At 36.8% G+C, this 26948-nt stretch overlaps 1 protein-coding gene across 2 annotated transcripts in view; it reads right to left on the bottom strand.

Annotated features, from left to right (window-relative positions):
• Positions 1 to 26948, bottom strand: part of ERLIN1 (ER lipid raft associated 1) — a 50226-nt gene that overhangs the window by 1932 nt on the left and 21346 nt on the right. For both annotated transcript variants that reach the window (XM_037805035.1, XM_037805036.1), the window contains 4 exons: positions 11062 to 11120; positions 9079 to 9170; positions 1635 to 1724; positions 592 to 671 (listed from right to left, as the gene is read on the bottom strand). In XM_037805035.1, the coding sequence (XP_037660963.1) occupies positions 592 to 671; positions 1635 to 1724; positions 9079 to 9170; positions 11062 to 11120 (321 nt within the window). The remainder of the gene's footprint in view (positions 1 to 591; positions 672 to 1634; positions 1725 to 9078; positions 9171 to 11061; positions 11121 to 26948) is intronic.

Below are 26948 nucleotides of genomic sequence, written 5' to 3'. Positions count from 1 at the left end.
CATATGGAAATGTATGGGTGTGTGGGGAGTCTGGCTGTTGAAATGATTGGTGAGCACTACTGTTATTTAGAGGACAAGGGCCAGGGATGCAAAATATCTCACAATGTATGATATACAGCCTTTAACAGTGAAAATACATCTCGCCCCCAAATGCCAAGAATTTCTCTTACAAGAAACATTGCTCTAAACAAACTTAGCAACTATCAAAAAAGCTACCTTATTTTGAGAACCAATTCTAAACAAGTTTTATTTCTCCCTTTGTCACTCTAGTCATTTCAGGAGAAAATCCTCAAATTCCCTGATTATTGAGCCCTTCCACAGCAATGCAAATGAATGGATTAATGGCATCTGACCTGTGTTTATATATCTGTTTGCCTTTGTCCTGGTTCACCACTTTTGGAAGAAACTATACAAAGTCCCCTACCCAGTGAGTATGCAGTATGTCTTGCTAAGTGATTGACTGATTTTGGAGGATGCAAAAGTCCTTCCTTTACATTGGATAAAAACACCACTATGATATTAGAGGCCCCCAAAAGGGAACGCAAAACCCCAAACCATATAGCTATTTAAGTGGCACTGAGAGCCAGTCACCTTGTTTGAGGTGGCATATTTGTGTGCAGCATAATACTCAGCATCTGCTTTCGCCTTCTCTCGGGCCAGGAATGCAGCATCTAGCAAGCAAAACAGAGTCAGACTATTTAAAACAAAGGAAAGTTGCCAATCCATTCTCTTAGCTGTGTAGGAGTTCAGACTCTACTTAGGTAAGGTTCCCTTTCTCCAATGCCTGATATTCTGACTGCTCACTTTGCTTCCAAAATTTACATCAGTTGTTTTCAAATCCCAGTCCCCAGACAATTCCTTTTTAAAGGGAAATGCTCTTGTCACTAGAAGGTAACTCTCAGCTCATCTGAGCTCAGTTCATTTTCCACCCAACATTGCTCCTTCTTTCTTCCTCTTCCTACCCTGCCCCTTACCAACCAACCAGACTCTCCTCCCAACCTCTAGGCTTAGTAAAATAATTAAGTCTAGACATGGAAGCTCTGCTTATCTATTGCCCTGTCCCCATTCCCCTTCAAATTTGATCCAGAATTAGTCAAAGGAGAAAGAAGGGATGTAACAAGATATAAGCAAAAGGGGTTCAATGTATGATCTTCAAGACTGTTCATATGCTAAGAACATCAACATCTCACTATGTGAAATCAGAGTTCAAGAACCTCTGTGAAAATCTGGGTTTCTTTTCTTTCTCCAGCTAATTTGTTGTTGTTGTTACTTTTCTTAATGTTGAATGAAAAGAAACTGGTGGTAGTGGGGTTTGTTATCTTATGCATTCTTTACAATTGATTATGGGTAATTCTCACACTTTGCCAGAGAATAAAGTGGTAGTTAATGAGCCCCAACTTAAGGAAGGAAAATGAAGGGTTGAACTACCCACTTTCATGAATCAAACGAAGAGTGAGATACGTAACAGCAATGTTTTTTGTTTTTTAATTTGTCTAGACTATCAGGCCAGACACTTCCTCCAGACCAAATTATTATCTGCTTTGGCCCTCCCACCCAACATAAACAAGAGTCCACCTCCCTGAGGCAAAGAGGCAGTTCAGGGTAGTGACAGCCTCATATTCTCTCTGATGTACCTTCAATTTCAGAAATGCGCTTTTCAGTTTCTTTCTCCATCACCTTCTGCTGAAAACGAATTTTTGCCACTTGCGCAATCTTCTCTGCTTCTATAATTATACAACAAAAGAAAACACATTCAAAAGCGTTTCTCTAGTTCCTGAGACTCTTAGAATCAGCAGAACAGTCCAACATTTAATTATATAGTTTTAAGGGCTAATGGTTTCATTGTTTTATCTATCCAGGCTGAAAACAACTCAAAGGAAAAAAGGGAATTTATTTTCATTTGACTCTTCTATTTTGACAGTGTTAATTTTGTGGGAAGAGGGAATACAAAAAGTTATAGTTCCAGTTCTTCATGGAGCTACATAGCAATGGTCCATAAGCTAACGGGGGAAAAAAAAGATATGTCACAAAAGTACCACAGAACAAAAACTGAGCAACATAAACAGATGGCAACAGGACAGTTACATAATGTGGCAGGAGAAAGAATAAGGGAGATAAGTTAAATCAAGGAAGGATTTCTGGATGGAATCTTAAAGGAAATAATAGACAAGACTGGGGAGGACATGCCAGATAGCATAAACAAAGACAAGACAGTGTGAAGGAGCAAGTTAAAATGAGAGGTGAATAAGGAGCCAGCAGACAAGAGAAGATAACAAAAAATACGGTTTGATAAGAGAGCTAAAGGACTCTTGTCTTAACTGACAGGCTAAGGAACTCAGCTTTAATATAATAAGGATCACCTGTTAAATTACCTTCAGGAAAATGACATGACAAAAATAATATAGGGGGAAGAGTATTCTGACTGCTATAAAAGATAAAGCAGGATAAAAATCCACCTGAGAATGTGAAAACCGGTGTTGGGAGTAAACAAGTTAGCTGCAGCAGGCAACACAGGCAGGAGAAACTGAACACCCTTAGTAAATTTCTGGCCTAACCAAAGGACAAAGGACCAAGGAAGAGAGATTCTATTAATACTTTAAATTCAATCATCACAATTGTAAATAACTTTCTCAAGTCCCCTTATTTTAGCCAAAAAAAAAAAAAAAAAAAAGGGAGTATTTTAACGTATCTCTGGCCTCTGAGGGAAGTGCCTAATGGAAAGAAAATTTCTAAGTGGTTTTCTTCTTCTTTCTAGAAGACAGTAACCTTGATCAAATATTCCAGGGCATACATCCCTAATTTCCCACTAGAGTAAAATCAATCCATATCACACCATCCCAAAAATAATCTATGTTTAACTGGGATAGAAATTTAACTGTAAACAGAAATTCAAGATAAAACCTGAATAAAAGGTGAGATCTGGAGCCTGCAGCTAGAACTCAGAGAATATTGTCTTAACCTAGGGGAACTGTTGTGGAAATCCCATTCAACACTGCTCTCTGACACGTGGGAAAAACCAATAAAAATCATCAGACTTCTAGTTCTAGAGCAATGGTGTCCTATGCCAATGAGAAAACCTTCAGCTAATAACACCTTAAAATGCTAAGTAAAATACAATAAATTTGTTTTTTAACACATGGCTGAGGTTGTAACAAAGAATGGGAGGTCCTCAAGTGACATAAGCAAAGGGAGAGACAGCCCTGGAAATGGTTACTAGACAAGTAAAGAAGAGGGACTTGGGTTATTGCCCATGCAGGGTCAGGAGATAAGGCCTTGAGATGTTAAAAATGAGACTCCCATAGAAAACAAAGCCAAGACTTCTAAAGGGCTGCAACGCCAGTGAAGGGGGATTAAAATGCTCTACCCATCAGCGTTTCTCTACCTAGGCACTTCGTAGTGAAGCTGAAGAACATCCAAAGACAGAGAAAAATCTTAAAAGCAAAGAGAGAAGACTGATTACCTAACAGGAACTATTAAACAGATGGCATACTTCTAAACAGATATGAGGTCAAACAAAAATGAAATAATATTGTCAAAGTAATAAGGAAAAATAAGTAGTATGATATAGAATTATAGTCTAAATTACCATTTAAGAATGGAGAAGAATATAAAAGCATTTTCAGACAAGGAAGACTGAAGAAGTTTTCTACTCCTTAGCCTTCACTGAAAAAAAAAAAAAACTAGGAAAAAAAAAATGGTTTGCAAGAAGCAATGGAGAGGAAACAAATTACTTAACATATAAATCAAAATAAGTGTTTACTATAAGAATCAATAATGATAATTAATGGAGGAATAAAAGCAACAGGAAACTAAAATACTAGGCAACAGTAATATTTAAGATTGGGTGACAATGCTAAGAGTCAAAGCATTCTAAGGTATTGCTCAAGAAGAGGAGGGAGAGAATGATTACCTTGACATGCTGTTAAGTCAGGTATGCTTATTAGTATTTTACAAGTTAATGACTAGTTATATATTCTGAAATAGAATGCAAAACTTTCAATCAAGTAAAAGGAAGAAAAGAATAAAGAAAATTCAATGAATTCAATACCAGTCAGAAAAGGAGGGGAACAGGGAAAAAAAAAACAAACATGGTAAACAGTTCCAAATTAAATGATACAAACAAATCCAAATATAGCAGTAATTACAATAAATATAAAAAGTCTAAACTCACCAGTTAAAAGACAGATTCTCACATTGGATAAGATAACAAATTCCAGCTATATGCTGTTTACAAGAGACATACCTAAAACATAATGACACAGAAAGGTTCAAAGTAAAAGGATGGGAAAAGATATACCAAGAAAATAACTCACCAAGAGAAATCTGGCATAGCTATGTCATTGTCAGACAAAACAGACCTTAAACCAAAAAACATGGTTAGGGATAAAGAGGGCTATTACATAACAGGAGCAATTCTCCAGGGAGAAGTAACAACCCTAAATCTGAATGCTCTTAATGATATCGTCCCAAAATACATAAAGAAAAAAAAAATTACAAGTCAACAAATCCATGGTCATAGTGGGAGGTTTTAACACACCTTTCTTAGTACTTGAAAGCTCAAGAAGGCAAAAATTACAATACCGGAAATATGAACAACACAATTCATAAGCCTGACCTAATGGCTATATGGGGAAGCCTGCATCCAACAAACAAAAATATACATTCAACCTTTGCAAGCACACATAGAACATTTACCAAAAATGACCATGTATAGGTACGTACCAAGCAAATTTCAACAAATACCTAAGAATCCATCTAACACGTCATACTTTCTGACCACAATGCTATAAAATTGGAAATCAATGATAAAAAGGAGCCTCTCAAAACCAGTTCAATCAGAAATTTAAAAGTATATTAATTCATGAGTCAAAGAAGAAATCATCATGGGAATGTTTTAAGAAATAAAGCTGAATACCAAATTACATAAACAAACGTTTCAAAACTTGTGAGATACAGCTTAAGCAGCACTTAAAAGAAAATGAGTTAACTAACTCAAGAAGTTAGAAAAGAACTAATGAGTAAACTGAAAAAATGTAGAAAGAAGGAAAGAATAAAAATAAGGTATTAATGTAATTGAAAAGAAAGTGACAACAGAATCAACAAAACCAAAGCCAGCTCTCAGAAAAGATGAAGAAAATAAGTCAGTCCTCTGGCAAAATTAAACCAACAAAACAGAAGGCACAAATAATATTACAGAGAAAAAGGTCATAAAGATCTTGTAGAGGGTTTTAAAAATCGTAGGAGAATTAAACAAATTTAGGCCCCCAAATTTGAAATATCAAATGAACAATTTTGTAGAAAAAGATAATTACCAAAACTGACTTAAAAATAAATAACTGAATATACCTACACCTATCAAAGAAATTAAATCAGTATGTTAAATGTTACCATGAAAAACAAACAAAAAAGCAAAAAACTCATTAGACCAAGATGGTTTTACAAATGAGTTCCACCAAACACACAAAGAGCAGATAATAACAATGTTCCAGAACACAGAAAATCATTTTGAGGCTAGGGTAAGCATGATACAAAAACAAACAAACAAACAAAAAAACTGACAGTAAGAGATGAAAATTATAAGCCAATCTCATTTATGAACCTATAAGTAAAACTTCTAAAGAAATTATCTGTTTATTACCAAGTGGAGAAAGGTATTAGGCCAAGTGGGTTTATCCCAGAACACAAAGATGATTCAATATAAATATGATTTACCATACATTAACAGTTTTTTTAAAAATCATATGGTCATCTCAAAGATATAGAAAAAATCTAAAGTTTTAACAGCCATTCATAATAAAAGTTCTCAGCCAGTAAGGAATATAAAGAAACTTCATTAATCCAATAAAAGTTACCTATGGCAAACATCATTGAAACTTATTTCCTTTAAAGAGAGGAACAAGACAAGATGCTTATCATCATCTTTCTTTTCAACAAAAAAAAATACCATACTGAAAGTCACAGACTAAAGCAGTAAGATAAGAAAAAAAAGCTGTATAATTATAAAGAAAGATATAGAACTGTCCTTATCTGAACACAATAAGATTGTCCACATGGAAAATCCAAGAGGCTATTAAGAATATTTCAGCAAAGCTGCTAAACAGAAAATCAACTTCACACCTATACAAAAGCAACAACCAATTAGAAAATGAGCCTTTGAAAAAGATCTTATTTAGAACAGCAATAAACTTAAAAGGATAAATATGAATAAATCTCTAACAAAAAATGTGCACGGACTTAAGAGGAAAATTTGAAAGACATTTCTCATTAATGGAGAAATAGAATAGATTTATATGACAGTTGGGGATTGAATCATGTCCCCCACAAAAGATATGTTCAAATCTTAATGTGTGTTCCCGTGAGTGTGAACCCATTTATCAACAGGACTTGTGAAGATGTTATTAGGCAAGGTATAGCCCAACTGAATCAGGGTGGGCCTTAATCCGTATGACTGGAGGCCTTATAAAGAGAGAAATTCAGATGCAGTCAGTCAGGAGAAGCCAGAAGTCAGTGGAAACCAGAAGAGGAGACACAGAGAGAGAAGAGAGAGAGAGATGGCTGTGTGGACTGCGGGAAGGCTACAGCCTTTGGGAGAAAGCCAGCCCTGCCAATGCCTTGAAATGAACAATACATTCACGTTGTTTAAGCTAACCAATCTGTGATATTTATCATAGCAACCCTGGCAAACTAAGACAAAGACTCCATATCAAAAAGATTGTAATTCTCTCCAAATCGATGTACGCATTCAATGCAATTCTAATCAAAATCCTAACACAGTATTTTATAGAACTTGAGCTGGTTCTCAAATTTGAATGGAAGACTAAAGGACTAAAAATAGTCAATTTTAGGAACAGTTAACAAGGATTAGTTAAGGACACACTCAGGTAGCAAGACTTAATTAAAATAAGTAATTAAAAGCAACAGTAATTAAAACAAAACAGTATTGGGGAAGGATAGACCAAAAAAAAAAAAAAACAGAGACCCTAGCAAAAGAACAAATTAACAAATTATATATATAAGATTTTGGTATATGAGAGATGTGGCATAAGTACAGGAAATAGTGAAACTATTTACTAGTCTAGGAAAATTTACTTGCCATTGGGAAAAAATAAAACCGAATCTCTATATCTTACTAAATATCAAAAATTAATTTCAGAAGGATTAAGTACCTAAGTATAAAAAGCAAAACTTTTATAATATAATAATTTTGGGGTAAAGAAAGAATTCTAAACAAGATAGGAAAAGCACAGACCACAAAGGAAAGGATTCATGAGGTTGATTACATCAAAATTAAATATATATGCATGTCAAATATGTTCTAAAGTTCAAAAACAAGCTGTAAAATTGGCAGAAGAAATTTGCAACGCACAAATCTGAGAAAGGATTAGTATCCAGAAGATATAAGGATCTCCTACAAATCAATTCAAAAATGCAAACAAATTATGGGCTAAGGATTTTAATAGGAAGTTCACACACACAAAAATGAAACCTGCACAGCCAATAAACAATATTCAACTTTACTAGCAATCAGGGCAACCCAAATTGAAATTATGAGATACCATGTTCACTATTAAATTAGCATAATTTAAAAGACTGGTGACTCCCAGGGTTTAGGAGGATATGCAGAAATGAGAACTCAAATACAGCAACTCAGAAATTGGAATTCAAATATTGCTGAACAGAGAGCCAAACAGTAGAATCATCCTGGAGAACAATTTGAGTAAGTACACATCCTATGACCCAGCAATTCTACTTCTACATATAAATTCTAAAGCAGTGCTTCTCAACCTACCTGTGGGAAAGGATTACTTTTTTCTTTTTGTATTTCTATCTGTGTTAGGAACCAATATTTCATAAACTATAATAAAAAATTATTAAAAAAGAAATTAAAAAGCAAAAACACACAAAAGAGTAAAAGCCCCAATTTTTAATTTTTAAATTCAGCAGACTTAAAATTACTATGTTAAAATGCTTCAAGAACTTCTAAACACTCCTTCTCAGTTTCTGTATTCATCTCATTGCGAATCAGAAACAAAAAGATGGTGACCCACACCACAGTCGAGTGGCACTATTTACTCTAAAGAAACTTCTGCACACGTGCACAAGGAGACATGGATAAGGATGTTACTGTGAGACTGTTTGTAAATAAGGAAAAACTAGAAACTACCTAACTTTTCATCAGTATTCCATCAGAATGAAGGTGGTTCATTCATTTTAACAGCAGCTGAAAACGAACTAGATCTACAAGTATCAACATGAACAAAACTTAAAACAATGTTAGTAAAAAATACAAGTTATAAAAGGTAATAGTTTGGTAACATTCTTAACAGTTTAAAATAGTTAAAACAATTCTATAAGTTGTCATGGTTACATACTTAGAGTAAAAGTATAAAAACAAAGAAACAATATACATCAACTTCAGAATAGAAGCTACTCTCAGAAGAGACGTTAAGGAATAAGGCCAGGGAAGAGTACAAAGAAGGCTTCAAATTATTTTTTTCTTTCAAAGTAAATGACCCGAAGGAAATATGCCAAAATGTTAAGCCTGCCTTCTCTGTACATTCCTGTATATTTGAAATATTTAATAATAAAATCCTTAAACTTTCAGCATCCCAAGAAAAAACTGAGGGCCTAAGATGGCAGTCTAATTATCAAGAAGTGTTAGGGAAGTCAGTGTAATTAAAAAATGAACTGTAAGCAATCTATTTATCCAGACACAACTAGGGGAATGTCAACAACAAGGATGGATACTAGGATGCTGAGCTTAGGCCCCAAACTTCCCTCTTCTATATAAACTAAACCCTACTCTACAGACTAAAGACGCTTGTTAACCCTATCCACTCACCCTGTCCTTAAAAAAAAGACCATGGTGGCAGTCAGCAACATGGTGGAGATCCAAAGCACTTCATTAAGTATTAAGGTTTTAGGACATCTAAATGTACAAAAGATTTTCAGAATTCTCCACTAAGTAAGATCCAATCTTATATGAGTCCCTTCAGTATCTAACATGAGACTGAGAAAGAACAGGACAAACTCAACACATGTTCCTAGAAATGCCATTTCAGAAAGAAATCCAAGTACCTATAACAGCCTTTTTCCTCTCTGTCTCAGCTTCTTTTTCCACAACCTTTTGTTTCTGTGCAGCTATAAGAAGTTTTGTCTTCTCAGCCTCCCTGTGAAGCAAAACATTAAAAAAATTAGGAATGATTCTCTTCTGTGTAGTCATAGGCAATAATTCTGACCTGACAGTGAGTCAGAAGAACTGTTCTTCACCAAGAACTTTCTGACCCAGTAATGTAGGCAAGACAGGTATCTATTTTACTTATAATGAATCTGAGGTTGAAAGGTTGAAGGATTTGTCCAAAGTCACCCAGGGCCAGGAATAAAATTTAGTACATTTGAATGTTAATCCAATTTTCCCCTCTAACTGTATTATGTAAGGCCTGCAATCTGGAAGGGAGTATATAAATGCTTCCTGTGTTGCTAGGTTTCTTGCTAAGTCCACTGAGCACCACTGGGCCTGTCAGAAAAGGCATCACCCTCTGGGCAGATACAGTCCCTTGGGTGCATGGATTGGCAAGCATGATGGAACTGGATTTCAGACCTGCCCTCCTCAGGTGGACATCCTTTTGCAAGTGGCTCCGCTTGTTGGACAGAAGATGTAACTAGATGGCAGTTATTAGGTGGTAAACTTGAACTCAATGTCAGGAAAAATTCTCTAAGAACTTGAGCTTTCTAATAATAGAAATGACTGGCCTATCACTAAGCATGAGCAAGTGGAAACTGAATAGCCACATGGCAGAAATGGCATTTAAAAAAAGATTACTATTAGGGGGGAGGTTAGATGGGATGATCCCAAGGTGGCTTTTAATTCTGGAATTCCAATAGTCTACAAAATTAGGAAAAATCCAGAATTCTCTGAAAAGTAACCCCAATACTCCCCCTCCACCACCACCATTCTCCCCACCAACATTGATAAAGACATGAAATGCCATTCTGGATAAAAGAATCATTTGATGGCCAAGAATACGCAGTATTCATATTTCTATTACTGGAAACTATCACATTTAAAGCTTAAGATGTCCTACATCTTAAATAAATATATGTTTTTCCAGTAAATGGATCAGACCCTGATATACCCAGACTGGTACTTTATGCTTCATAGTTTTAAAAGAAGAGTTCCTATTCTAAAATGATAAAGTATGTGTGAGGGGGAACCCTCCACATTATATAAGATAATAGACCCAGGAGCAAAAAGAATGCAGAAGTATATCACCCAATAAAGTATATTATTACTACGCCTTAGGCCCCTGCTACCTATATACCTTTTTTATTCTTGACTTTTACAAAGTTATTTTTCCAGTATCTCATACTTTTCTTCTTGTTAATGTATCAGCCAAGTTTCCTAAAAACTTTTGTTTCTCCTTATCAGTACCTGTCACGACAGATTAATATTGCCATTTCAACCCCAATAAGTATCCCTCTAAAAAGGACCCTCTAAAATACTTAGAAACTAATTTCATTAAAAAAAAAAAAAAAATAACTACTAATTCCCAGCCAGCCCTGGACACATAATAGAGAAGACTACCAGGAGTCAACTCAGGCAAAGCGTCCCCAGAGACAAATCACAAAAATCCTGGTCTAATGAAACCATACTTTATACCAACAATGTGTCTATACTTACTATTAAAATACAATAACAAAATATAGGTACTTTGTTCAACCTTAACAGCTAGGACTCCTTCCCTCCTCTATTAATATTTAAGTCAAAGTACTATTCATACCAAATTATAGCTCCTTAGGCTTCCAGGAATAGCTCGTACAGTAAACTGCATCCTTAGCCACTAAACTGCTCTTGAAATGTCCATACATAAAGAGAAAATTAGTAAGAGTCAAGGGGGAATTAAGACATGAGAATAGGAAAAATTACTAGAATAAAAGTATGGAAGACAGACATATAACCCACCCCAAAGTATAGTATTTCATACAAAGTCTCCTCTAGACTGGTGCATTAGTATTTATAGCCCTAAGTAAAAATATTGGGATCCCATGCATATTACTCACATTAACTCAAAATTTCTTCTTATGGCTTCTGGGATTTTAGGTTTTGTGACACGCACAGCCTAAAAAATAAAAGTGAAAAAGCCAAAGTGTATTTGAAAAAATAAATTGTCAAACTAAATCTTCTGCAGAAGAAAGAGCTCCTCAAATGTTGCTGCTAAAACAACTCTGACATAACTGCTTACTAATTAAGTGTGGGGATCCCACTAGAAAAAATCTACTTTTCATGTCATCATAACAAGAATCAAAGATAAGCTGCCTTTTTTTTTTTCCTTAAAAAACTGCCTGACTAGAGGAAAAACCACTCTTCTCACCAAAGAAATAAACTCTCTTAAGGAAAAAGTTCTCTCCTAAAAGATGTTTCACAAAGCAAGATACTCTTGCCTTCCTTTTCAAACTTGCAAACCAAAGAAGCAGAAGGGAGGCAAAGTTCCAAGATTGAAATTGCAAAGGTGGAAACTGTCAGTTAAAAGCAAACAACATAACTCAGGTAAGTATATGCTATTTAATAACAATGGATAGTAAGTGCATTTACCATTTCCTAAACCTACAGTCACTCAGTACTGGCTAAATATCCCAATGACTGAAGGAAAACAAATAACAACACACTACATTCTTTCTTCCAACAAATCTCACTTAGAACAAAGTCTGTCTTTGTAGACACCGCTCACTAGACACTGTTTTTTTGTCCCATAACTGAAGTATACTTTTATATAATTAAGATTATAATCTACTTGGAAAGTGCTGTTTTTTGAAGCGTGACTTTTCTACATCAAGGACTTGATCTAAGCATTTGATTTTACTAAGCACCTTTTAGTCCCACCTCCAATGCAAACACACACATAAAATTTTAGTGACCCTGAAGAAAGTTTTAATTTCCCTCTGAAACTGTCTAAACTTTTAAGGAACAAAGTCTTTAAGCTCTCCATGAAAGGGAAGTCAAATCTGTAATTTTGAAGACCATCATAACTAAATATAAGGATTAGAGTGGAATATAAGAGGCTGAGGCTGTGGGAAGAGAACCCATTAAACAGTGAAGGTGAGGCATGTGAGGCCACAAGGAACAACTAAGCAGAGATTGAGCAGACAATGAAAAATTCAGGACCAGCCTCTGTGAGAAATGCCAGATTTCACTATGAGACTACCAGAAATTCAGATGAATTCCAATACAGACTAATAAGGTTCAGAGGGAAGCACTGTCATATTGCATTTAATTAAGACATTGGCCATATATCTTTATAACCTTAAAAAAAAAAAAACATAAAATAAGGCTGTCTTTTGGAGAGACTACTTTGCTGTATAAGAATAAAGGACATTCCACATACTTGCCAATCTTGGGAAACCTCAAAATTTTCAAATATGTGAAAACATAAACACTTGCTATAACAGATTATATGAGTAAGCTGCATCATAAGAGATTTAAGAAAGAAAATGGCAACATACCTGTCCTAGTTTGCTAATGCTGCAGAATGCAAAACACCAGAGATGGATTGGCTTTTATAAAACGGGGATTTATTTCGCTACACAGTTACAGTCTTAAGGCCACAAAGCGTCCAAGGCAACACATCAGCAATCGGGTACCCTCACCGGAGGATGGCCAATGGCCTCCAGAAAACCTCTGTTAGCTAGGAAGGCAGCTGGCATCTGCTCCAAAGCTCCGGCCTCAAAACGGCTTTCTCCCAGGACGTTCCTCTCTAGCAAGCTTGCTCCTCTTCAAACATCACTCCCAGCTGCACTCTCTTTCCTCTTTGAGTCAGCTCATTTATATAGCTCCACCGATCAAGGCCCACCCCGAATGGGTGGGGCCAAGCCTCCATGGGAACATCTCATCAAAATTATTTCCCACAGCTGGGTGGGGCACACTCCAAGCAAATCTAACCAACACCAAAACTTCTGCCCCACACAAGACCACAAAGATAATGGCATTTGGGGGACACAATACACTCAAACCGGCACATTCCACCCCCTGGAACCCAAAATGGCATTATCTTTCCAAATACAAAATACATTCATTTATCACAAAAACTTAAATCATTTCAGTAACAAAAGTTAAGTACAAAATCCCATCAAAATAAGTTTAGGCTTGGTCAGTTCTAAGGCATAATTCCCCTCTAGCTGTGGATCTGTGAACCTAGAACAAGTTATGTGCTTCCAATATACAAAGGAGAGACATTCATAGGATAAACATTTCCATTGCCATAAGGAGAAACAGTAAGGAAAACAGGGTTAACAGGAGCAAAACAGTTCCTAAAACCCACAGGACAAAGTCCATTAGATTTCAAAGTCCGAGAGTCATTTACAGAACAATGTTGCATCCTTGGGGCTTGAGAGAGTGGGAGCCTAACCCTTCCCAAGGGCCTTTTCTGCAGCCTGTTCCTCTCCAAACGCTTGGGTGAGTGCTCCAACATTTCCACACATTGAGGAGACCACCTTCTCGGCCCCACCCTCCTCAAACATCGGGGCAGCTCCCGGATTCCCTTCCATCTCCAGGTCACACGCTCAACCCCTTCAGAACAGTGTGGTGGCAGCCAGGCTCTCCCCAATTCCCTGGAAATGTGCTCCACCCTCTTTGGGACCTGAGGTGGCAAAACTCTTCCAGAGCATCGAGGCGGAAAGCCCGCCCTCGACCTCCAGGGCAAACTCACCCTTTCCATGCATGTGGGCTGCTCTGCTCTCCCAGCCCTAAACCTCTTGACTCCAGACCTCAACCTCCATGGCTCTGTCTTTGAAGAGATTTTTCCTTTAATTTTTTCCTTGTCTGTCTCCTCCAGTCCAGACCGGCAATGGCTCCGTCTATAAAGATCTCGCAAAAATTCTGTTGGCTTCGCATGAAGCACGCAGGGGTCAAAGCCATCAGACAATAGGACTTTCCACAAATCCTTTCTGCTTAACTCCTTTTCCAATCTTGGCTTGTACTGAAATAGCGGCTGGGTTCCATGTTTGGTTCCATCCTCACGTTGGGCTGTAGCTTCTGGGATTCCACCCCCTGGAAGCCTGTAATTTTCCAAGCCATCAGCTTCTGGTTTCTTTGAACCCAAGAGTTCAGTTCTAAGTTTATCTCTCTCTGCTCGCATTTTACTATAAGCTGCAAGGAGAAGCCAGGATATGTCCTCCACACGTAGTCTGGAGATCTCCTCAGCTAAGTATTCCAGGTTGTTGCTTCCAGATTCTTCCTTCCATCTGACACCAGGACTCAATTTTGCCAAATTCTGTGCCACTTTAAAACAAGGATCACCTTTCTTCCAGTTTACAACAACACATTCATCATTTCTGCTCAAGTCCTCATCAGAAGTATCTTTAGAGTCCATATTTCCACAAACAGTCTCTTTAAAGCAGTTTTGGCCTTTTCTATCAAGCTCCTCACAATTATTCCAGAATCTTCCCCTTATCCATTTGAAAAGCTGTTCCAACATGTTTGGTATTTGCAAACTCAGCAGCAAAAGCACCCCACTTCTCTGGTACCAAAATCTGTCCTAGTTTGCTAATGCTGCAGAATGCAAAACACCAGAGATGGATTGGCTTTTATAAAACGGGGATTTATTTCGCTACACAGTTACAGTCTTAAGGCAGCTGGCATCTGCTCCAAAGCTCCGGCCTCAAAACGGCTTTCTCCCAGGACGTTCCTCTCTAGCAAGCTTGCTCCTCTTCAAACATCACTCCCAGCTGCACTCTCTTTCCTCTTTGAGTCAGCTCATTTATATAGCTCCACCGATCAAGGCCCACCCCGAATGGGTGGGGCCAAGCCTCCATGGGAACATCTCATCAAAATTATTTCCCACAGCTGGGTGGGGCACACTCCAAGCAAATCTAACCAACACCAAAACTTCTGCCCCACACAAGACCACAAAGATAATGGCATTTGGGGGACACAATACACTCAAACCGGCAATCTTGGGAAGCTGCATCATAAGAGATTTAAGAAAGAAAATGGCAACATACCCAATAGCCAAAAATATATACATATACATATATAAGAAGTACATGTACATATAGTAAATATATATGGAAAAAGGGAAAAAAAGGCTAGATGAAATGAATGTACCAGTTGAAACTGCCCCTAAATTACAGTCATATATTGAACCAAAAGTCAGAATAGAATACAGTCACTCACTTAACACAGCAAAAAATATCAAGGATGCCCATTTTCACCACTCTAATTTACTACAGTAGCTGTTCAAGAAGAAAAATGGGGTATAAATATAGAGAAGGGAAAAACTAAAATACTGATTGTTATAGAGGATGTTCATACAGCAACAAATATTTATCAGGTGCTACTGTGACAGGTGCTGCTTATTCTAGACACAGTGGATCTAGCAGTGAACATCAAGGCAAGATTGCTGTCATGCAACTTAAAATTCTAAAGGGAAGAAACAGACAATAAATAACACCACAAAGTAAATAAATGAGAAAATTTCAGATAGTTATGAGTGTTATGTGAAGATTTAAAATAGGATGATCTGGGGACCAGGAAACTATTAGTTTGTGGAGGGGAGAGATCAAGATTGCTCTGTTGGCATAATTATATAACTCAAAAATCTCAGGAAATTAATAAAAAAATTACTAGTATGGTGAATTCAGCAAAGCTGTAGGTAAAGAATCAACTGCATTTTACAATGCTAAAAAAAAAACAAAACTGAATATTCAACAGCATTAAAACTCTTCAATACATGAGTATTAATTTAACTTGAGATGAGTTTCTCCCCCACATCAGAATTCTAAAACAAACAAAAAGGATAATATAATTAAAACCATAAACTATATTCCTAATTTTAAAACTTATATGTTAATTTACGTACCTAAAGTAGCTTGAAAATTACCAATAATGAAAACTCATCTGGAATAAGCTGGCAGAAATATCAAAGGCCATTTTTTTTTAAAAAAAAGATGATATATCTTACAAGATTTTAAAATTGAATACAAGGTTAAATTATTACAATCGTATGGTAAAGTGTAAAAAAGGAAGTAAAAAATTAGAATTTTAGTTCTAAAAACACATTCCAATTATTATAAAATTATTTTATAACAAAATAAAAGCAACCAAAACAATGGAAATCTTGCCTTACCAGTTTAAAAATATATTAGAAAGCTGCATTTTTTCATTCAATAATTTCTTTTTTTTTTTTTAAGTGCCTAATTGTCTTTCCTATGATGGCTCACACTCTTTCAACAAAAGCTGTTTTATTACAAGTGACTATAAGATTGCCTGTTCACTGATCTCAAACCTGTGTTTCCATTTTTGAACAGCAAAATTATACATAAAGCCCTCCATAAAATGCAACCTTGGCCCTTAAAGGATTTTACTATCCAATTCTTCCTGTTTCAAAGTAATCTCCATTCCAATACTTATGCATAGGCTTCAGATAATAAGTACAGTCTTAATTATTAGAGCTTCCAATCCCCAAATCCCTAAATCCTTGCAAGAATTCTGGCTGGTTGGTCCACATGCCCCCTTAAAAAGTTGTTGCACAACTCTGATGGCATTATGTTCCCTTTTTTTATTATTTCATTAAACCTTTGGGAGAGTTCTTCCTGAAGTTGTTCATCTATTTGTTTTTTTTTTAATATTCATTTTATTGAGATATATTCACATACCATGCAGTCATACAAAAACAAATAGTACATTCTATTGTTCACAGTACCATTACATAGTTGTATATTCATCACCAAAATCAATCCCTGACACCTTCATTACCACACACACAAAAATAACAATAATAATAAAGTGAAAAAGAGCAATTAAAGTAAAAAAGAACACTGGGTGCCTTTGTCTGTTTGTTTGTTTGTTTCCTTCCCCCATTTTTCTACTCATCCATCCATAAACTAGACAAAGGGGAGTGTGCTCCTTATGGCTTTCCCAATTCCACTGTCACCCCTCATAAGCTACATTTTTATACAATTGTCTTCAAGATTCATGGGTTCTGGGTTGTAGTTTGAAAGTTGCAGGTATCTACCGCCAGCTACCCCAATTCATTAGAACCTAAAAAGGGTTGTCTATATTGTGCGTAAGAGTGTCCACCAGAGTGACCTGTCGGCTCATTTTGGAATCTCTCTGCCAACTGAAGCTTATTTCATTTCCTTTCATTTCCCCCTTTTGGTCAAGAAGATGTTCTCCATCTCAGGATGTCAGGTCTAGATTCCTCTCCAGGAGACATACTCCACGTTGCCAGGGAAATTCACTCCCCTGGGTGTCAGATCCCACATGGGGGGGAGGGCACTGATTTCACCTGCCAAGTTGGCTTAGCTAGAGAGAGAAGGCCACATCTGAGCAACAAAGAGGCATTCAGGAGGAGGCTCTTAGGCACAATTATAGGGAGGCCTAGCCTCTCCTTTGCAGCAACAGTCTTCCCAAGGGCAAATCCTATGGTAGAGGGCTCAACCCATCAAACCACCAGTCCCCTATGTCTGTGAGCACATCAGCAACCATGGCGGTGGGGCAGGCAAATACCCCTGCATTCTCCACCAGCTGCTCAAGGGGGGCTCTGCATATTTTTTTCCTTTTTTTTTTTTTTAAACTTTTTTTTTTTGCTTTAAATCAACTGTATAAAAAATTAAAAAAAATTAAAAAAACATACAATAAAAGGACATTTCAAAGAGACCATAACAAGGGAGTAAGAAAAAGACAACTAACCTAGGATAACTACTTTACTTCCAACATGTTCCTACTCTACCCCAAGAAAGTAACCTAATATAGCAACATTTCTGTGAACTTGTTCCTACTATACCCATTAGAAATTAACAGACCATAGTCATTCCTGGGCATTCCCAGAACGTTAAATTTACCCATGATAGCTTTATCTGTTCTTATTGGATTATCGTTCCCCCTTCCTTAATTGCTATCACTAGTTCCCCTACATTCTATGTTATAAACCATTTGTTTTACATTTTTCAAAGTTCACATTAGTGGTAGCATATAATATTTCCCTTTTTATGCCTGGCTTATTCTTATAAAAATAAACAAATATAAATAAAAAATTCCTCGTGCTGCTGGGCAGAAAATGAAATGGCTAAATGTAAAATGAAAGTGGTGAAACAAGATAGGAGGCTACTGTAGAAATCCAGGCAAGTGATGATGGCTTAGTCTAAGGAGGAAGCAGTAAAGATGGAGATGTGGACAGTTTTAGATGAGTTTTGGGTGGTAGAAACAGCACAGTATGGAGTTGTAATAACTAACATATAAAAAATTATATGATTAGAATTAACTAGGTGGTAACCCTGGAACCAGAAAGGACATTTACAACAACTACAGGAAGACCAGAAGAAGCAAGAGGCTGCTTCATCTGAAGAGTTTAGCTTTTGTAAGTGAAAGCATGAACCGGTAACCAGCCCTGTGGCTCAGCACAGTGGTAGTGGTGCTGCAACCAGACCTGGATTCTTGGAAGTGGCTGACTAGGGCCAGGGCTAGCAGAGGAAACTTCCTCCTCTAAAAGCTGACGTTGAAAGTCGAGGTAAGTCTGGGAAATCCCTGAGGGACCAGCGTGGAGCTGGCTTCAGCTTTGGCCTTCTGGGCAGCAGTGCTTCCAGCCTCCCACCAACACCCACCTGGATGCAAAGAATTAGTGCTGTTTTTTTGTTTTTTGCTCACCCCACCCCCCATCTCTGTGTGGGCATTTCCTGGTCTGGCATTTTCCTGAGAGCTCAGCACAGACTGGCCATGGTTTCAGCCCTCCCTGCAGCAGCAGCTTCGGGCCTCATCCCAGCATCTACCAGGACTTAAAGACCCAGTGCACTTTTTTGTTGGTTGGGTTTCTTCTTTCTGTTTCTTGTGTTGTTTAGTCTGGGGGATGCCTGAGGGCCTAGCTCAGCGGCTAGCCTTTGTTTCTCTCAGAAGCAGCATTTTCTGGCCTTAAATCAGGATCTGCAGGGACATAGCGAGTGAGTGCTCTATATTTTTTGTTTGTTTGGCTGGTTTATTTTCTTTCTGTTTTATATTTTTGGGTCTGGCAGAGCCCTGAGAGATGAGTAGGAATACCAACCGGCCTAGGTTTTAGCCTCGAGTAACAGCTTCTGGCTTCCCACTGGCACAAAAGAGACTTGGAGAGGCAATGTAGTTTATTATTTCTTTCCTTGTGTGTATGGTGTCTATTTTTTGTTGTTGTTTTTTGGTGGGTGTTTTGTCTGTCAGTATTTCCCCCCTTCTACTGCCTCTCCTTTTTTCTTTCTTCTTTGTTACTGGGCACACAAATGCATAGATGTAATCTGTGACATGAACACAAAAGGGAGGAATGGAGGGATATAGGTACTGTATATGTATAGGTTACTGAACTCAAGTTGGAATCAACACAAAGTAAACTGTAATAGATTCAGTAAGCTAAATGTAACCCCCATGATAACCATAAATAAAAAATCCTTTTGTTGTCGATTTTTTAGATAAGTGATTCAAAATGGCTTGTTATAAAAGATCATCTAAACAAAACGGAAGACAGTAATGGAGGAAAGGAGAGGCATAAAAGGTATGTCTTACAAAAAAAAACAATTAGTAAAATGGCAGAAATAAATCTTGCCTTATCAATAATGTCCCTAAATATAAATGGATTAAACTCTCTAACCAAAAGGAAGAGATGGGCAGAATGGATAAGAAAATATGACCCATTTTTAAAGAAATCCTACAATTCAACAATAAAAGGACAAACTCAATCATAAAATGGGCAAAAGATATGAATAGACATTTCTCCAAAGAGGAAATACAAATGGCTAAAAAGCACATGAAAAGATGTTCATCTTCATTGGCTATTCAGAAAATGCAAATCAAAACCACAATGAGGTATCTCACACCTATAAGAATGTTCGCTTTTAAACAGGAAACTACAAGTGTTGGAGAGGATGTGGAGATATAGGAACACTTTCTCACTGCTGGTGGGAATGTAAAATAGTACAGCTGTCATGGAACACAGTTTGGCAGTTCCTCAGAAAACTAAATATTGAGTTGCCCTATTATCCAGCAATTCTACTACTCAGTATACACCCAGAAGTTCTGAAAGCAGGGACATGAACAGATGTTTGTTCACCTATGTTCATAGTGGCATTATTCACAATTGCCAAAAGATGGAAACAATCAACTAATGAACAAATAAACAAAATGTGGTATACATGTATGATGGAATACTATTCAGCAGTAAGAAGGAATGAGGTCCTGAAGCATGTGACAATATGGATGAACCTTGAGGACATAATATTGAGTGTAATAAGTCAGACAAAAAAGGACAGATATTGTATGATTTCACTAATATGAACCAACTAGAATATGTAAACTCATTGTCATAAAATATAGAATATAGGTTACCTAGAGATTGCCAGTAGCTACAGAATGGGGAGCAGTTGCCTCATTATGTACAGAATTTTTAACAAGTTTGAACTTAAATGTTTGGAAATGGATAGAGGTGAGTGTAGCACATTACTGGGAATATAAAGAATAGTGCTGTATTGTAGGTGAATTTGGTTGAAAGGGGTTGTCTGGAGGCATGTAAGTCACCAATTAACACTACAAAGTTAAATAAGTAGTGGTATGAGTGTGTGGGGGGGAAATACCTATTCCAAGCTATGGAGTATAGTTCACAGTAATAACTTAAAATTCTTTCATCAACAATAACTGGTGTACCACACCAATACTAGAGGTCAAAAACGGGGAGATAAGGGATATGGGGTGCTTGGGGTTTTCTTTTTTTTGTGTGTCTATCTGATAATTTTCTTTATGGAGTAATAAATGGTCTAAAAGTGAGTATGATGATGACTGCACATCTAAGAGATGACACTGTGAGATACTGATTGTATAATTTGTATGGAATATATGATGAATGAACATATCTCAATAAAATCTGAAACAAACAAAAATTGACCCAACTATATGCTCTTTACAAGAGACCTATCTGAGACCTACATAGGTTGAGCGTGAAAGGATGGAAAAAATATTTACTGCATATAGTAATCAAGAGAAAGGGGGTGGCTATATACATCAACAAACTACAACAAGTACAGAGACTGAATCAAGTCCAGGACTAGATGGCTTCACTAGTGAATTCTACCAAACATTTAAAGAAGAATACCAATCCTTCTCAAACTCTTCCAAAGAATTCAAGAGGGGGTGACACTTGCTAATTCATTCTATTAAGCCAGCGTTACTCTGATACCAAAGCCTGGTAAAGGCATCACAAGAAAACAAAATTACAGATAAATATTCCTCGTGAATATAGATGCAAAAATCCATGGCAAAATACTAGCAAACTGACTCCAACAGCATTAAAAAGATTATATACCATCACCAAGTGGGACTCATCACAGGTACGCAAGTGTGGTTCAACATATAAAAAGCAGTCAATGTAATACACTACATATATAGAAATGTATGAAAATAAAACATGATTATCTCAAAAGATGCAGAAAAAGCTTGACAAAATCCAGCACCCTATTATAAAACAGAAGAGTAAAAATGAAGGGAAATTTTTCAACATGATAAAGGCCATTTATGAAAAACTCACAGTTAAAATTATATTCATTGCTGAAAGACTTAAGGCTTTCCCCTAAGATCAGGAATGAGACAAGAATACCCACTTTCATCAATGCTATTCTATTTTGTACTAGAAGTTTTTGCCAGAGCAATTAGGCAAAAAATAATAAATAAATAAAGTTATCCAAATTGAAAAGAAAGAGGTAAAGGTAACTCTATTTGTAAATGACATGATCTTATACATAGAAAACCCACAGGAAAAAATCCACGAGGAAACTATAAGAGTTGATAAATGAATTCAGCAAAGTGGCAGGGTACAAGATCACTACACGAAAAAACCGTGTTCCTATACACAATCTAAAAAGGAAATTAAGAAAACAATTTATGTACAATACCATCTAAAAGAATAAAATATCTAGGAATAAATTAAAGCACATAAAAGTCTTTGTATACTACAAAATCCTGGTGAAAGAAATTAAAGAAGACCTAAATAAATGGTAAGACATCCAATGTTCATGGACTGGAAGTGTTAGCACTTTTAATATGTCAGTAATACCCAAAGCAATTCAGTGCAAATTCAGTACAATCCCTATTAAAATCCCAACAGCCTTTTCTGCAGAAACAGAAAAACTGATCTTCAAATTTATATGGACAACATGAAGCACACAAATATAACAATCATTGGTGTCCCAGAAGGAGAACAGAAGAGTAAAGGGCTAGAAAGACTATTTCAAGACATAGTTGGGGAAAACTTTCCAACCCTTCTAAACGATAAATATGCAAATCAAAGATGATCAACAGACTCCAAATAGACTAGATCCAAATAAACCCACTCCGAGACAAATACTAATCAGACTGTCAAATGCTGAAGAGGAGAAAGTCCTGAAAGCAGCAAGAGAGAAGCGATTCACCACATACAAGGGAAATCACTTAAGATCAAGTACTGACTACACACAGGGAACCATAGAGGTGAGAAGGCAGACGGCATATTTAAGATCTGAAAGAGAAAAATTGCCTGCCAAGAATTCTTTATCAAGCAAAGCTCCCCTTCAAAATCAAGGGAGAGTTTAAAATTTTCACAAACAAATGTTGAGAGAATTCGTTAACAAGAGACGTGCTATGCAAGAAATATTAAAGGGAGGTCTACCAGCTGAGAAAAAAAGACAGGAGAGAAAGGTCTGGAGAAGGGCACAGAACTGAAGAGTATTAGTAAGGGTAACTTAAAGGAAAAAAAAAAGAGAGAGAAAGGGGTAAAAATAGATCTGACAACTAAAAACCAAGGGATAAGATGGTTGGTTCAAGAACTGCCTTCAAAGAAATAACATTGAATGTGAATGGATTAAACTTCCCAATTAAAAGATACAGATTGGCAGAATGGATTAAAAAGTATGATCCATCGATATGCTGTTTACAAGAAACTAATCTTAGACCCACCAACACAAAGAGATTGAAAGTGAAAGGATGAAAAAAAATATTCCATGCAGGGGAGCAATACTAATATTAAACAAAATAGACTTTAAATGCAAAGATGTCCCAAGAGACAAAGACGACACTGTTCCAGTTTGCTAATGCTGTCATTATGCAAAATACCAGAAATGGATTGGCTTTTATAAACGGGGTGTGCTGGTTTGGATGTACCATGTTCCCCAAAATGCCATTATCTTTTGATGCAGTCTTGTGTGGGCAGGAAACGTATTGGTGTTGACTGGGTTGGAGACTTTTGATTGGATGTTTCCATGGAGATGTGATCACTCAACTTTGGGCAAGATCTTTCATTGGATAATCTCCATGGAGGTGTGGCCCCGCCCATTCAGCATGGACCTTGATTAGTTTACTGGAGCACTATATAAGCTCAGAAGCAGCAAGCTTGCTACAGCCAAGAGGGACACTTTGAAGAACAAACAGGAACTAGAGAGAGGAGCTGCAGACGAGAGTTTGAAGACAGATGTTGAAAACAGACTCTTGCTATGGAGACGCCATTTGGAAATCAGAACTTGGAGCAGACACCAGCCACGTGCCTTCCCAGCTAACAGAGGATTTCTGGATGCCATTGGCCATCCTCCAGTGAAGGTACCCAGTTGTTCATATGTTACTTTGGACAATTTATGGCCTTAAGACTGTAACTGTGTAACCAAATAAACCCCCTTTATAAAAGCCAATCCATTTCTGGTATTTTGCTTTCTGGCAGCATTAGCAAACTAGAACACAGGGGTTTATATAGTTACAAATTTAGAATACTGAGGCCATAAAAGCGTCCAAGCTAAGGCATCAACAAGAGGATACCTTTACTGAAAAATGCCCAATGGCATCCAGAAAACCTCATTAGCTGGGAAGGCACATGGCTGGCATCTGCTGATCCTTTGCTCCAGGGTTCTGGTTTTCAGCTTCTCTCTCAGCTCCTGTGTGTCCTTAGTTTCTTCGGGGCAAACAGGGCTAGCATCTCCAAACCTCTCCGAACATCTCTAAGCATCAGCAAGCATCTCTTGGGGCATTTTGTCCTCTCTTACTTTCTCTGGAGCAAATTCTGGTCTAGCACCTCAAAATGTCTCCAAGCATCTCCAAGTGTCAGTGTCAGTGTCAGCTCTTAACTTCTCTCCAAACTGTCCTTCCTTCTCAGCTGCTATGAGTTCCTTCTGTGAGCTCTTTTCTAGGACTCCAGTGATTAAATCAAGACCTACCCTGAATGGGCAAGGTCCATATCTCCATGGAAATAATTTAAGTAAATGTTTCACCTGCAGTTGATTGAGTCACATCACTCTGGCAACACTCAATCAAAAGATTCCAACCTAATCAACACTAATACTTCTGCCCCTACAAGACTGCATTAAAGAATATGGCTTTTGGGGGGACACAATATATCCAAACTGGCCCAGGCATTATATATTAATAAAAGGGACAATGCACAAAGAAGAAGTAAGAATCATAAATGTTTATGCACCCAATCAAGGTGCTCCAAAAGTATATGAGACACTGGCAAAACTGAAGGGACCAATAGATGTTTCTACAGTAATAGTGGGAAACTTCAATACACCACTTTTTCTATAGATAGAACCAGACACAGGACCAGTAAGAAAATTGAGAACCTAAACACTGTGATAAATTATACAGTCTCACCAGCAATGAATAGGAATTACAAATTCTCTACATCCTCTCAAGCATCTGTAGTTTCCAGTTTGTTTAATGGCAGCCATTCTTATTGGTATGAAATGATATCTCATTGTGGCTTTGATTTGGATTTTCCTAATAGCTAGTGAAGATGAACATTTTTTCATGTGTTTTAAGTCTTTTGTATTTCCTCTTTGGAAAAATGCCTTTTCATATCTTTTGCCTATTTCATAATTGGACTATTTGTACTATTGTCATTGAGTTGTAGGATTTCTTGATATATGCCAGATATCAGTCTCTTACTAGATACATGGTTTCCAAATATTTTCTCCCCTAGTGTTGGCTGCATCCTCACCTTTGACAAATTCCTTTGTGGAACATAAGCTTTTGATTTTGAGGAGATCCTATTTTTCTGTTTTTTCTTTTGTTGCGAAGCAACCCCCTAATACTAGGTCTTGAAGATGTTTCCCTACATTATCTTCTAGGACTTTTATGGTACTGTATCTTATATTGAGGTCTTTGTCCACTTTGAGTTAATTGTTATACAGGGTGTGAAGTAGAGGTACTCTTTCATTCTTTTGGATATGGATATCCAGTTCTCCCAGTCCCATTTGTTGAATACACTGTTCTATCCCAGTTCGGTGGATTTGGGTATCTTATCAAATATCAGTTGACCATGGATCTGCGGGTCTATTTCCAAACTCTCAATTTGATTCCATTGATCAGTATGTCTATCTTTGTGCCACTGCCACAATTTTAATTTAAAAAATGTTAAAAAAAAAAAAAAAGAAAGAAAGAAAGAAAGAAAAGACATCCATATTGGAAAGGGGAAAAAAATTTTATATGGAACTGCAAGGGGCCCCAAATAACAATCTTGAAAAAGAAGAACCAGTTTGGAGGATTCACATTTCCCAACTTCATACTGTATTATCAAGCAACAATAATTTAAAAAGTGTGGTACTGGCACAAAAACAGACAGAGAGATTATGGAAAAGAATTGAAAGTCCAGAAACAGAATCACATATCTATGGTCAACTGATTTTTGACAAAGATGCTAAGTACATACAATGGGGAAAGAAAAGTCTCTTCACATGCGGAATAATGAGGTTAGATCCCTACCTCACACCATATTCAAAATTCAACTCAAAATGGATAAGGACCTAAATATAAGAGTTAAAACCATGAAACTCTTAGAAGATAACATAGGAGCAAATCTTCATAACCTGGGATTCAGCCACTGATTCTTAGATATGACACTAAAAGCACAAGCAACAAAAGAAACAGTAGATAATTTTGATAAAATCAAAATTAAAAACTTTTTGTGCATCAAATGAAATTATCAAGAAAGTGAAAAAGATGATCTACAGAATGGGAGAAAAGAGTTTCAAATCATATATTAGATAAAGGTTTAATATCTAGAATATATAAGGAACTTAACAAAAAGAACCCAATTTAAAAATGGGAAAAGGACTTGAATAGATATTCCTTCAAATGGTTAACAAATACATGAAAAGATGCACAACATGATTAGCCATTAGGGAAATGCAATGTAAAACCACAGTGAGATACCACTTCATAGCCACATGGATGGCTATTTAAAAAATGGAAAATAAATGTCGGAGAAGATGCAGAGAAGCTGGAACTCATGAATTGCTGTGGGGATGTAAAATGATGCAGCCACTGTGGAAAGCAATATGGCAGTTCTTCAAAAAGTTAAATATAGAATTATCATTTGACCCAGCAATCCCACTTCTAGGTATATACCCAAAGAGAGTGAAAACAGGATCTCAAACAGATACTTGTATACCAATGATTACAGCAGCATTATGCACAATAGCCAAAAGTTGGAAACAAGTCAAATACTCATCAACAAATGAATGGATAAACAAAATGTGGTATATATACACAATGGAAAATTATTTGGCCACAAGAAAAAAAATGAAGTTATGAGACATGCTGCAACAAGGAAGAACTATGAAAATATTATGCTCAATGAAATAAACAAGACACATTAGGACAAAAGTTGTATATCACTTATGAGAGATGACTAGAAAGGGCAAATTCAGAGATCAAAAGCAGATTAGAGGTTACCAAGGGAGGGGACAGAGGGAAGGGGAGGAGGAGGGAAGGGAGAGTTTTTGTAAAAAAAATAAAGGATCACTGGTTGCCAGTGGTTGGGACAGAGAGAAGGATAAATAGGTGGAGCACAGGTCCTTTCTATAGCAGTGAATCTAGTCTGTATAGTGATACCATAATGGTGGATACATGACATTACACATTTATCAAAACCCACAGAACTGCATACACAGAGTAAACCTTAATGCAAATCATGGATTTTAGTTAC

This window comes from Choloepus didactylus, chromosome 15 (genome assembly GCF_015220235.1).
Source record: "Choloepus didactylus isolate mChoDid1 chromosome 15, mChoDid1.pri, whole genome shotgun sequence".
Lineage (NCBI taxonomy): Eukaryota > Metazoa > Chordata > Mammalia > Pilosa > Megalonychidae > Choloepus > Choloepus didactylus.
Note: the sequence above shows the minus strand (reverse complement) of the source record. Positions and strands in the feature narration are given on the sequence as shown.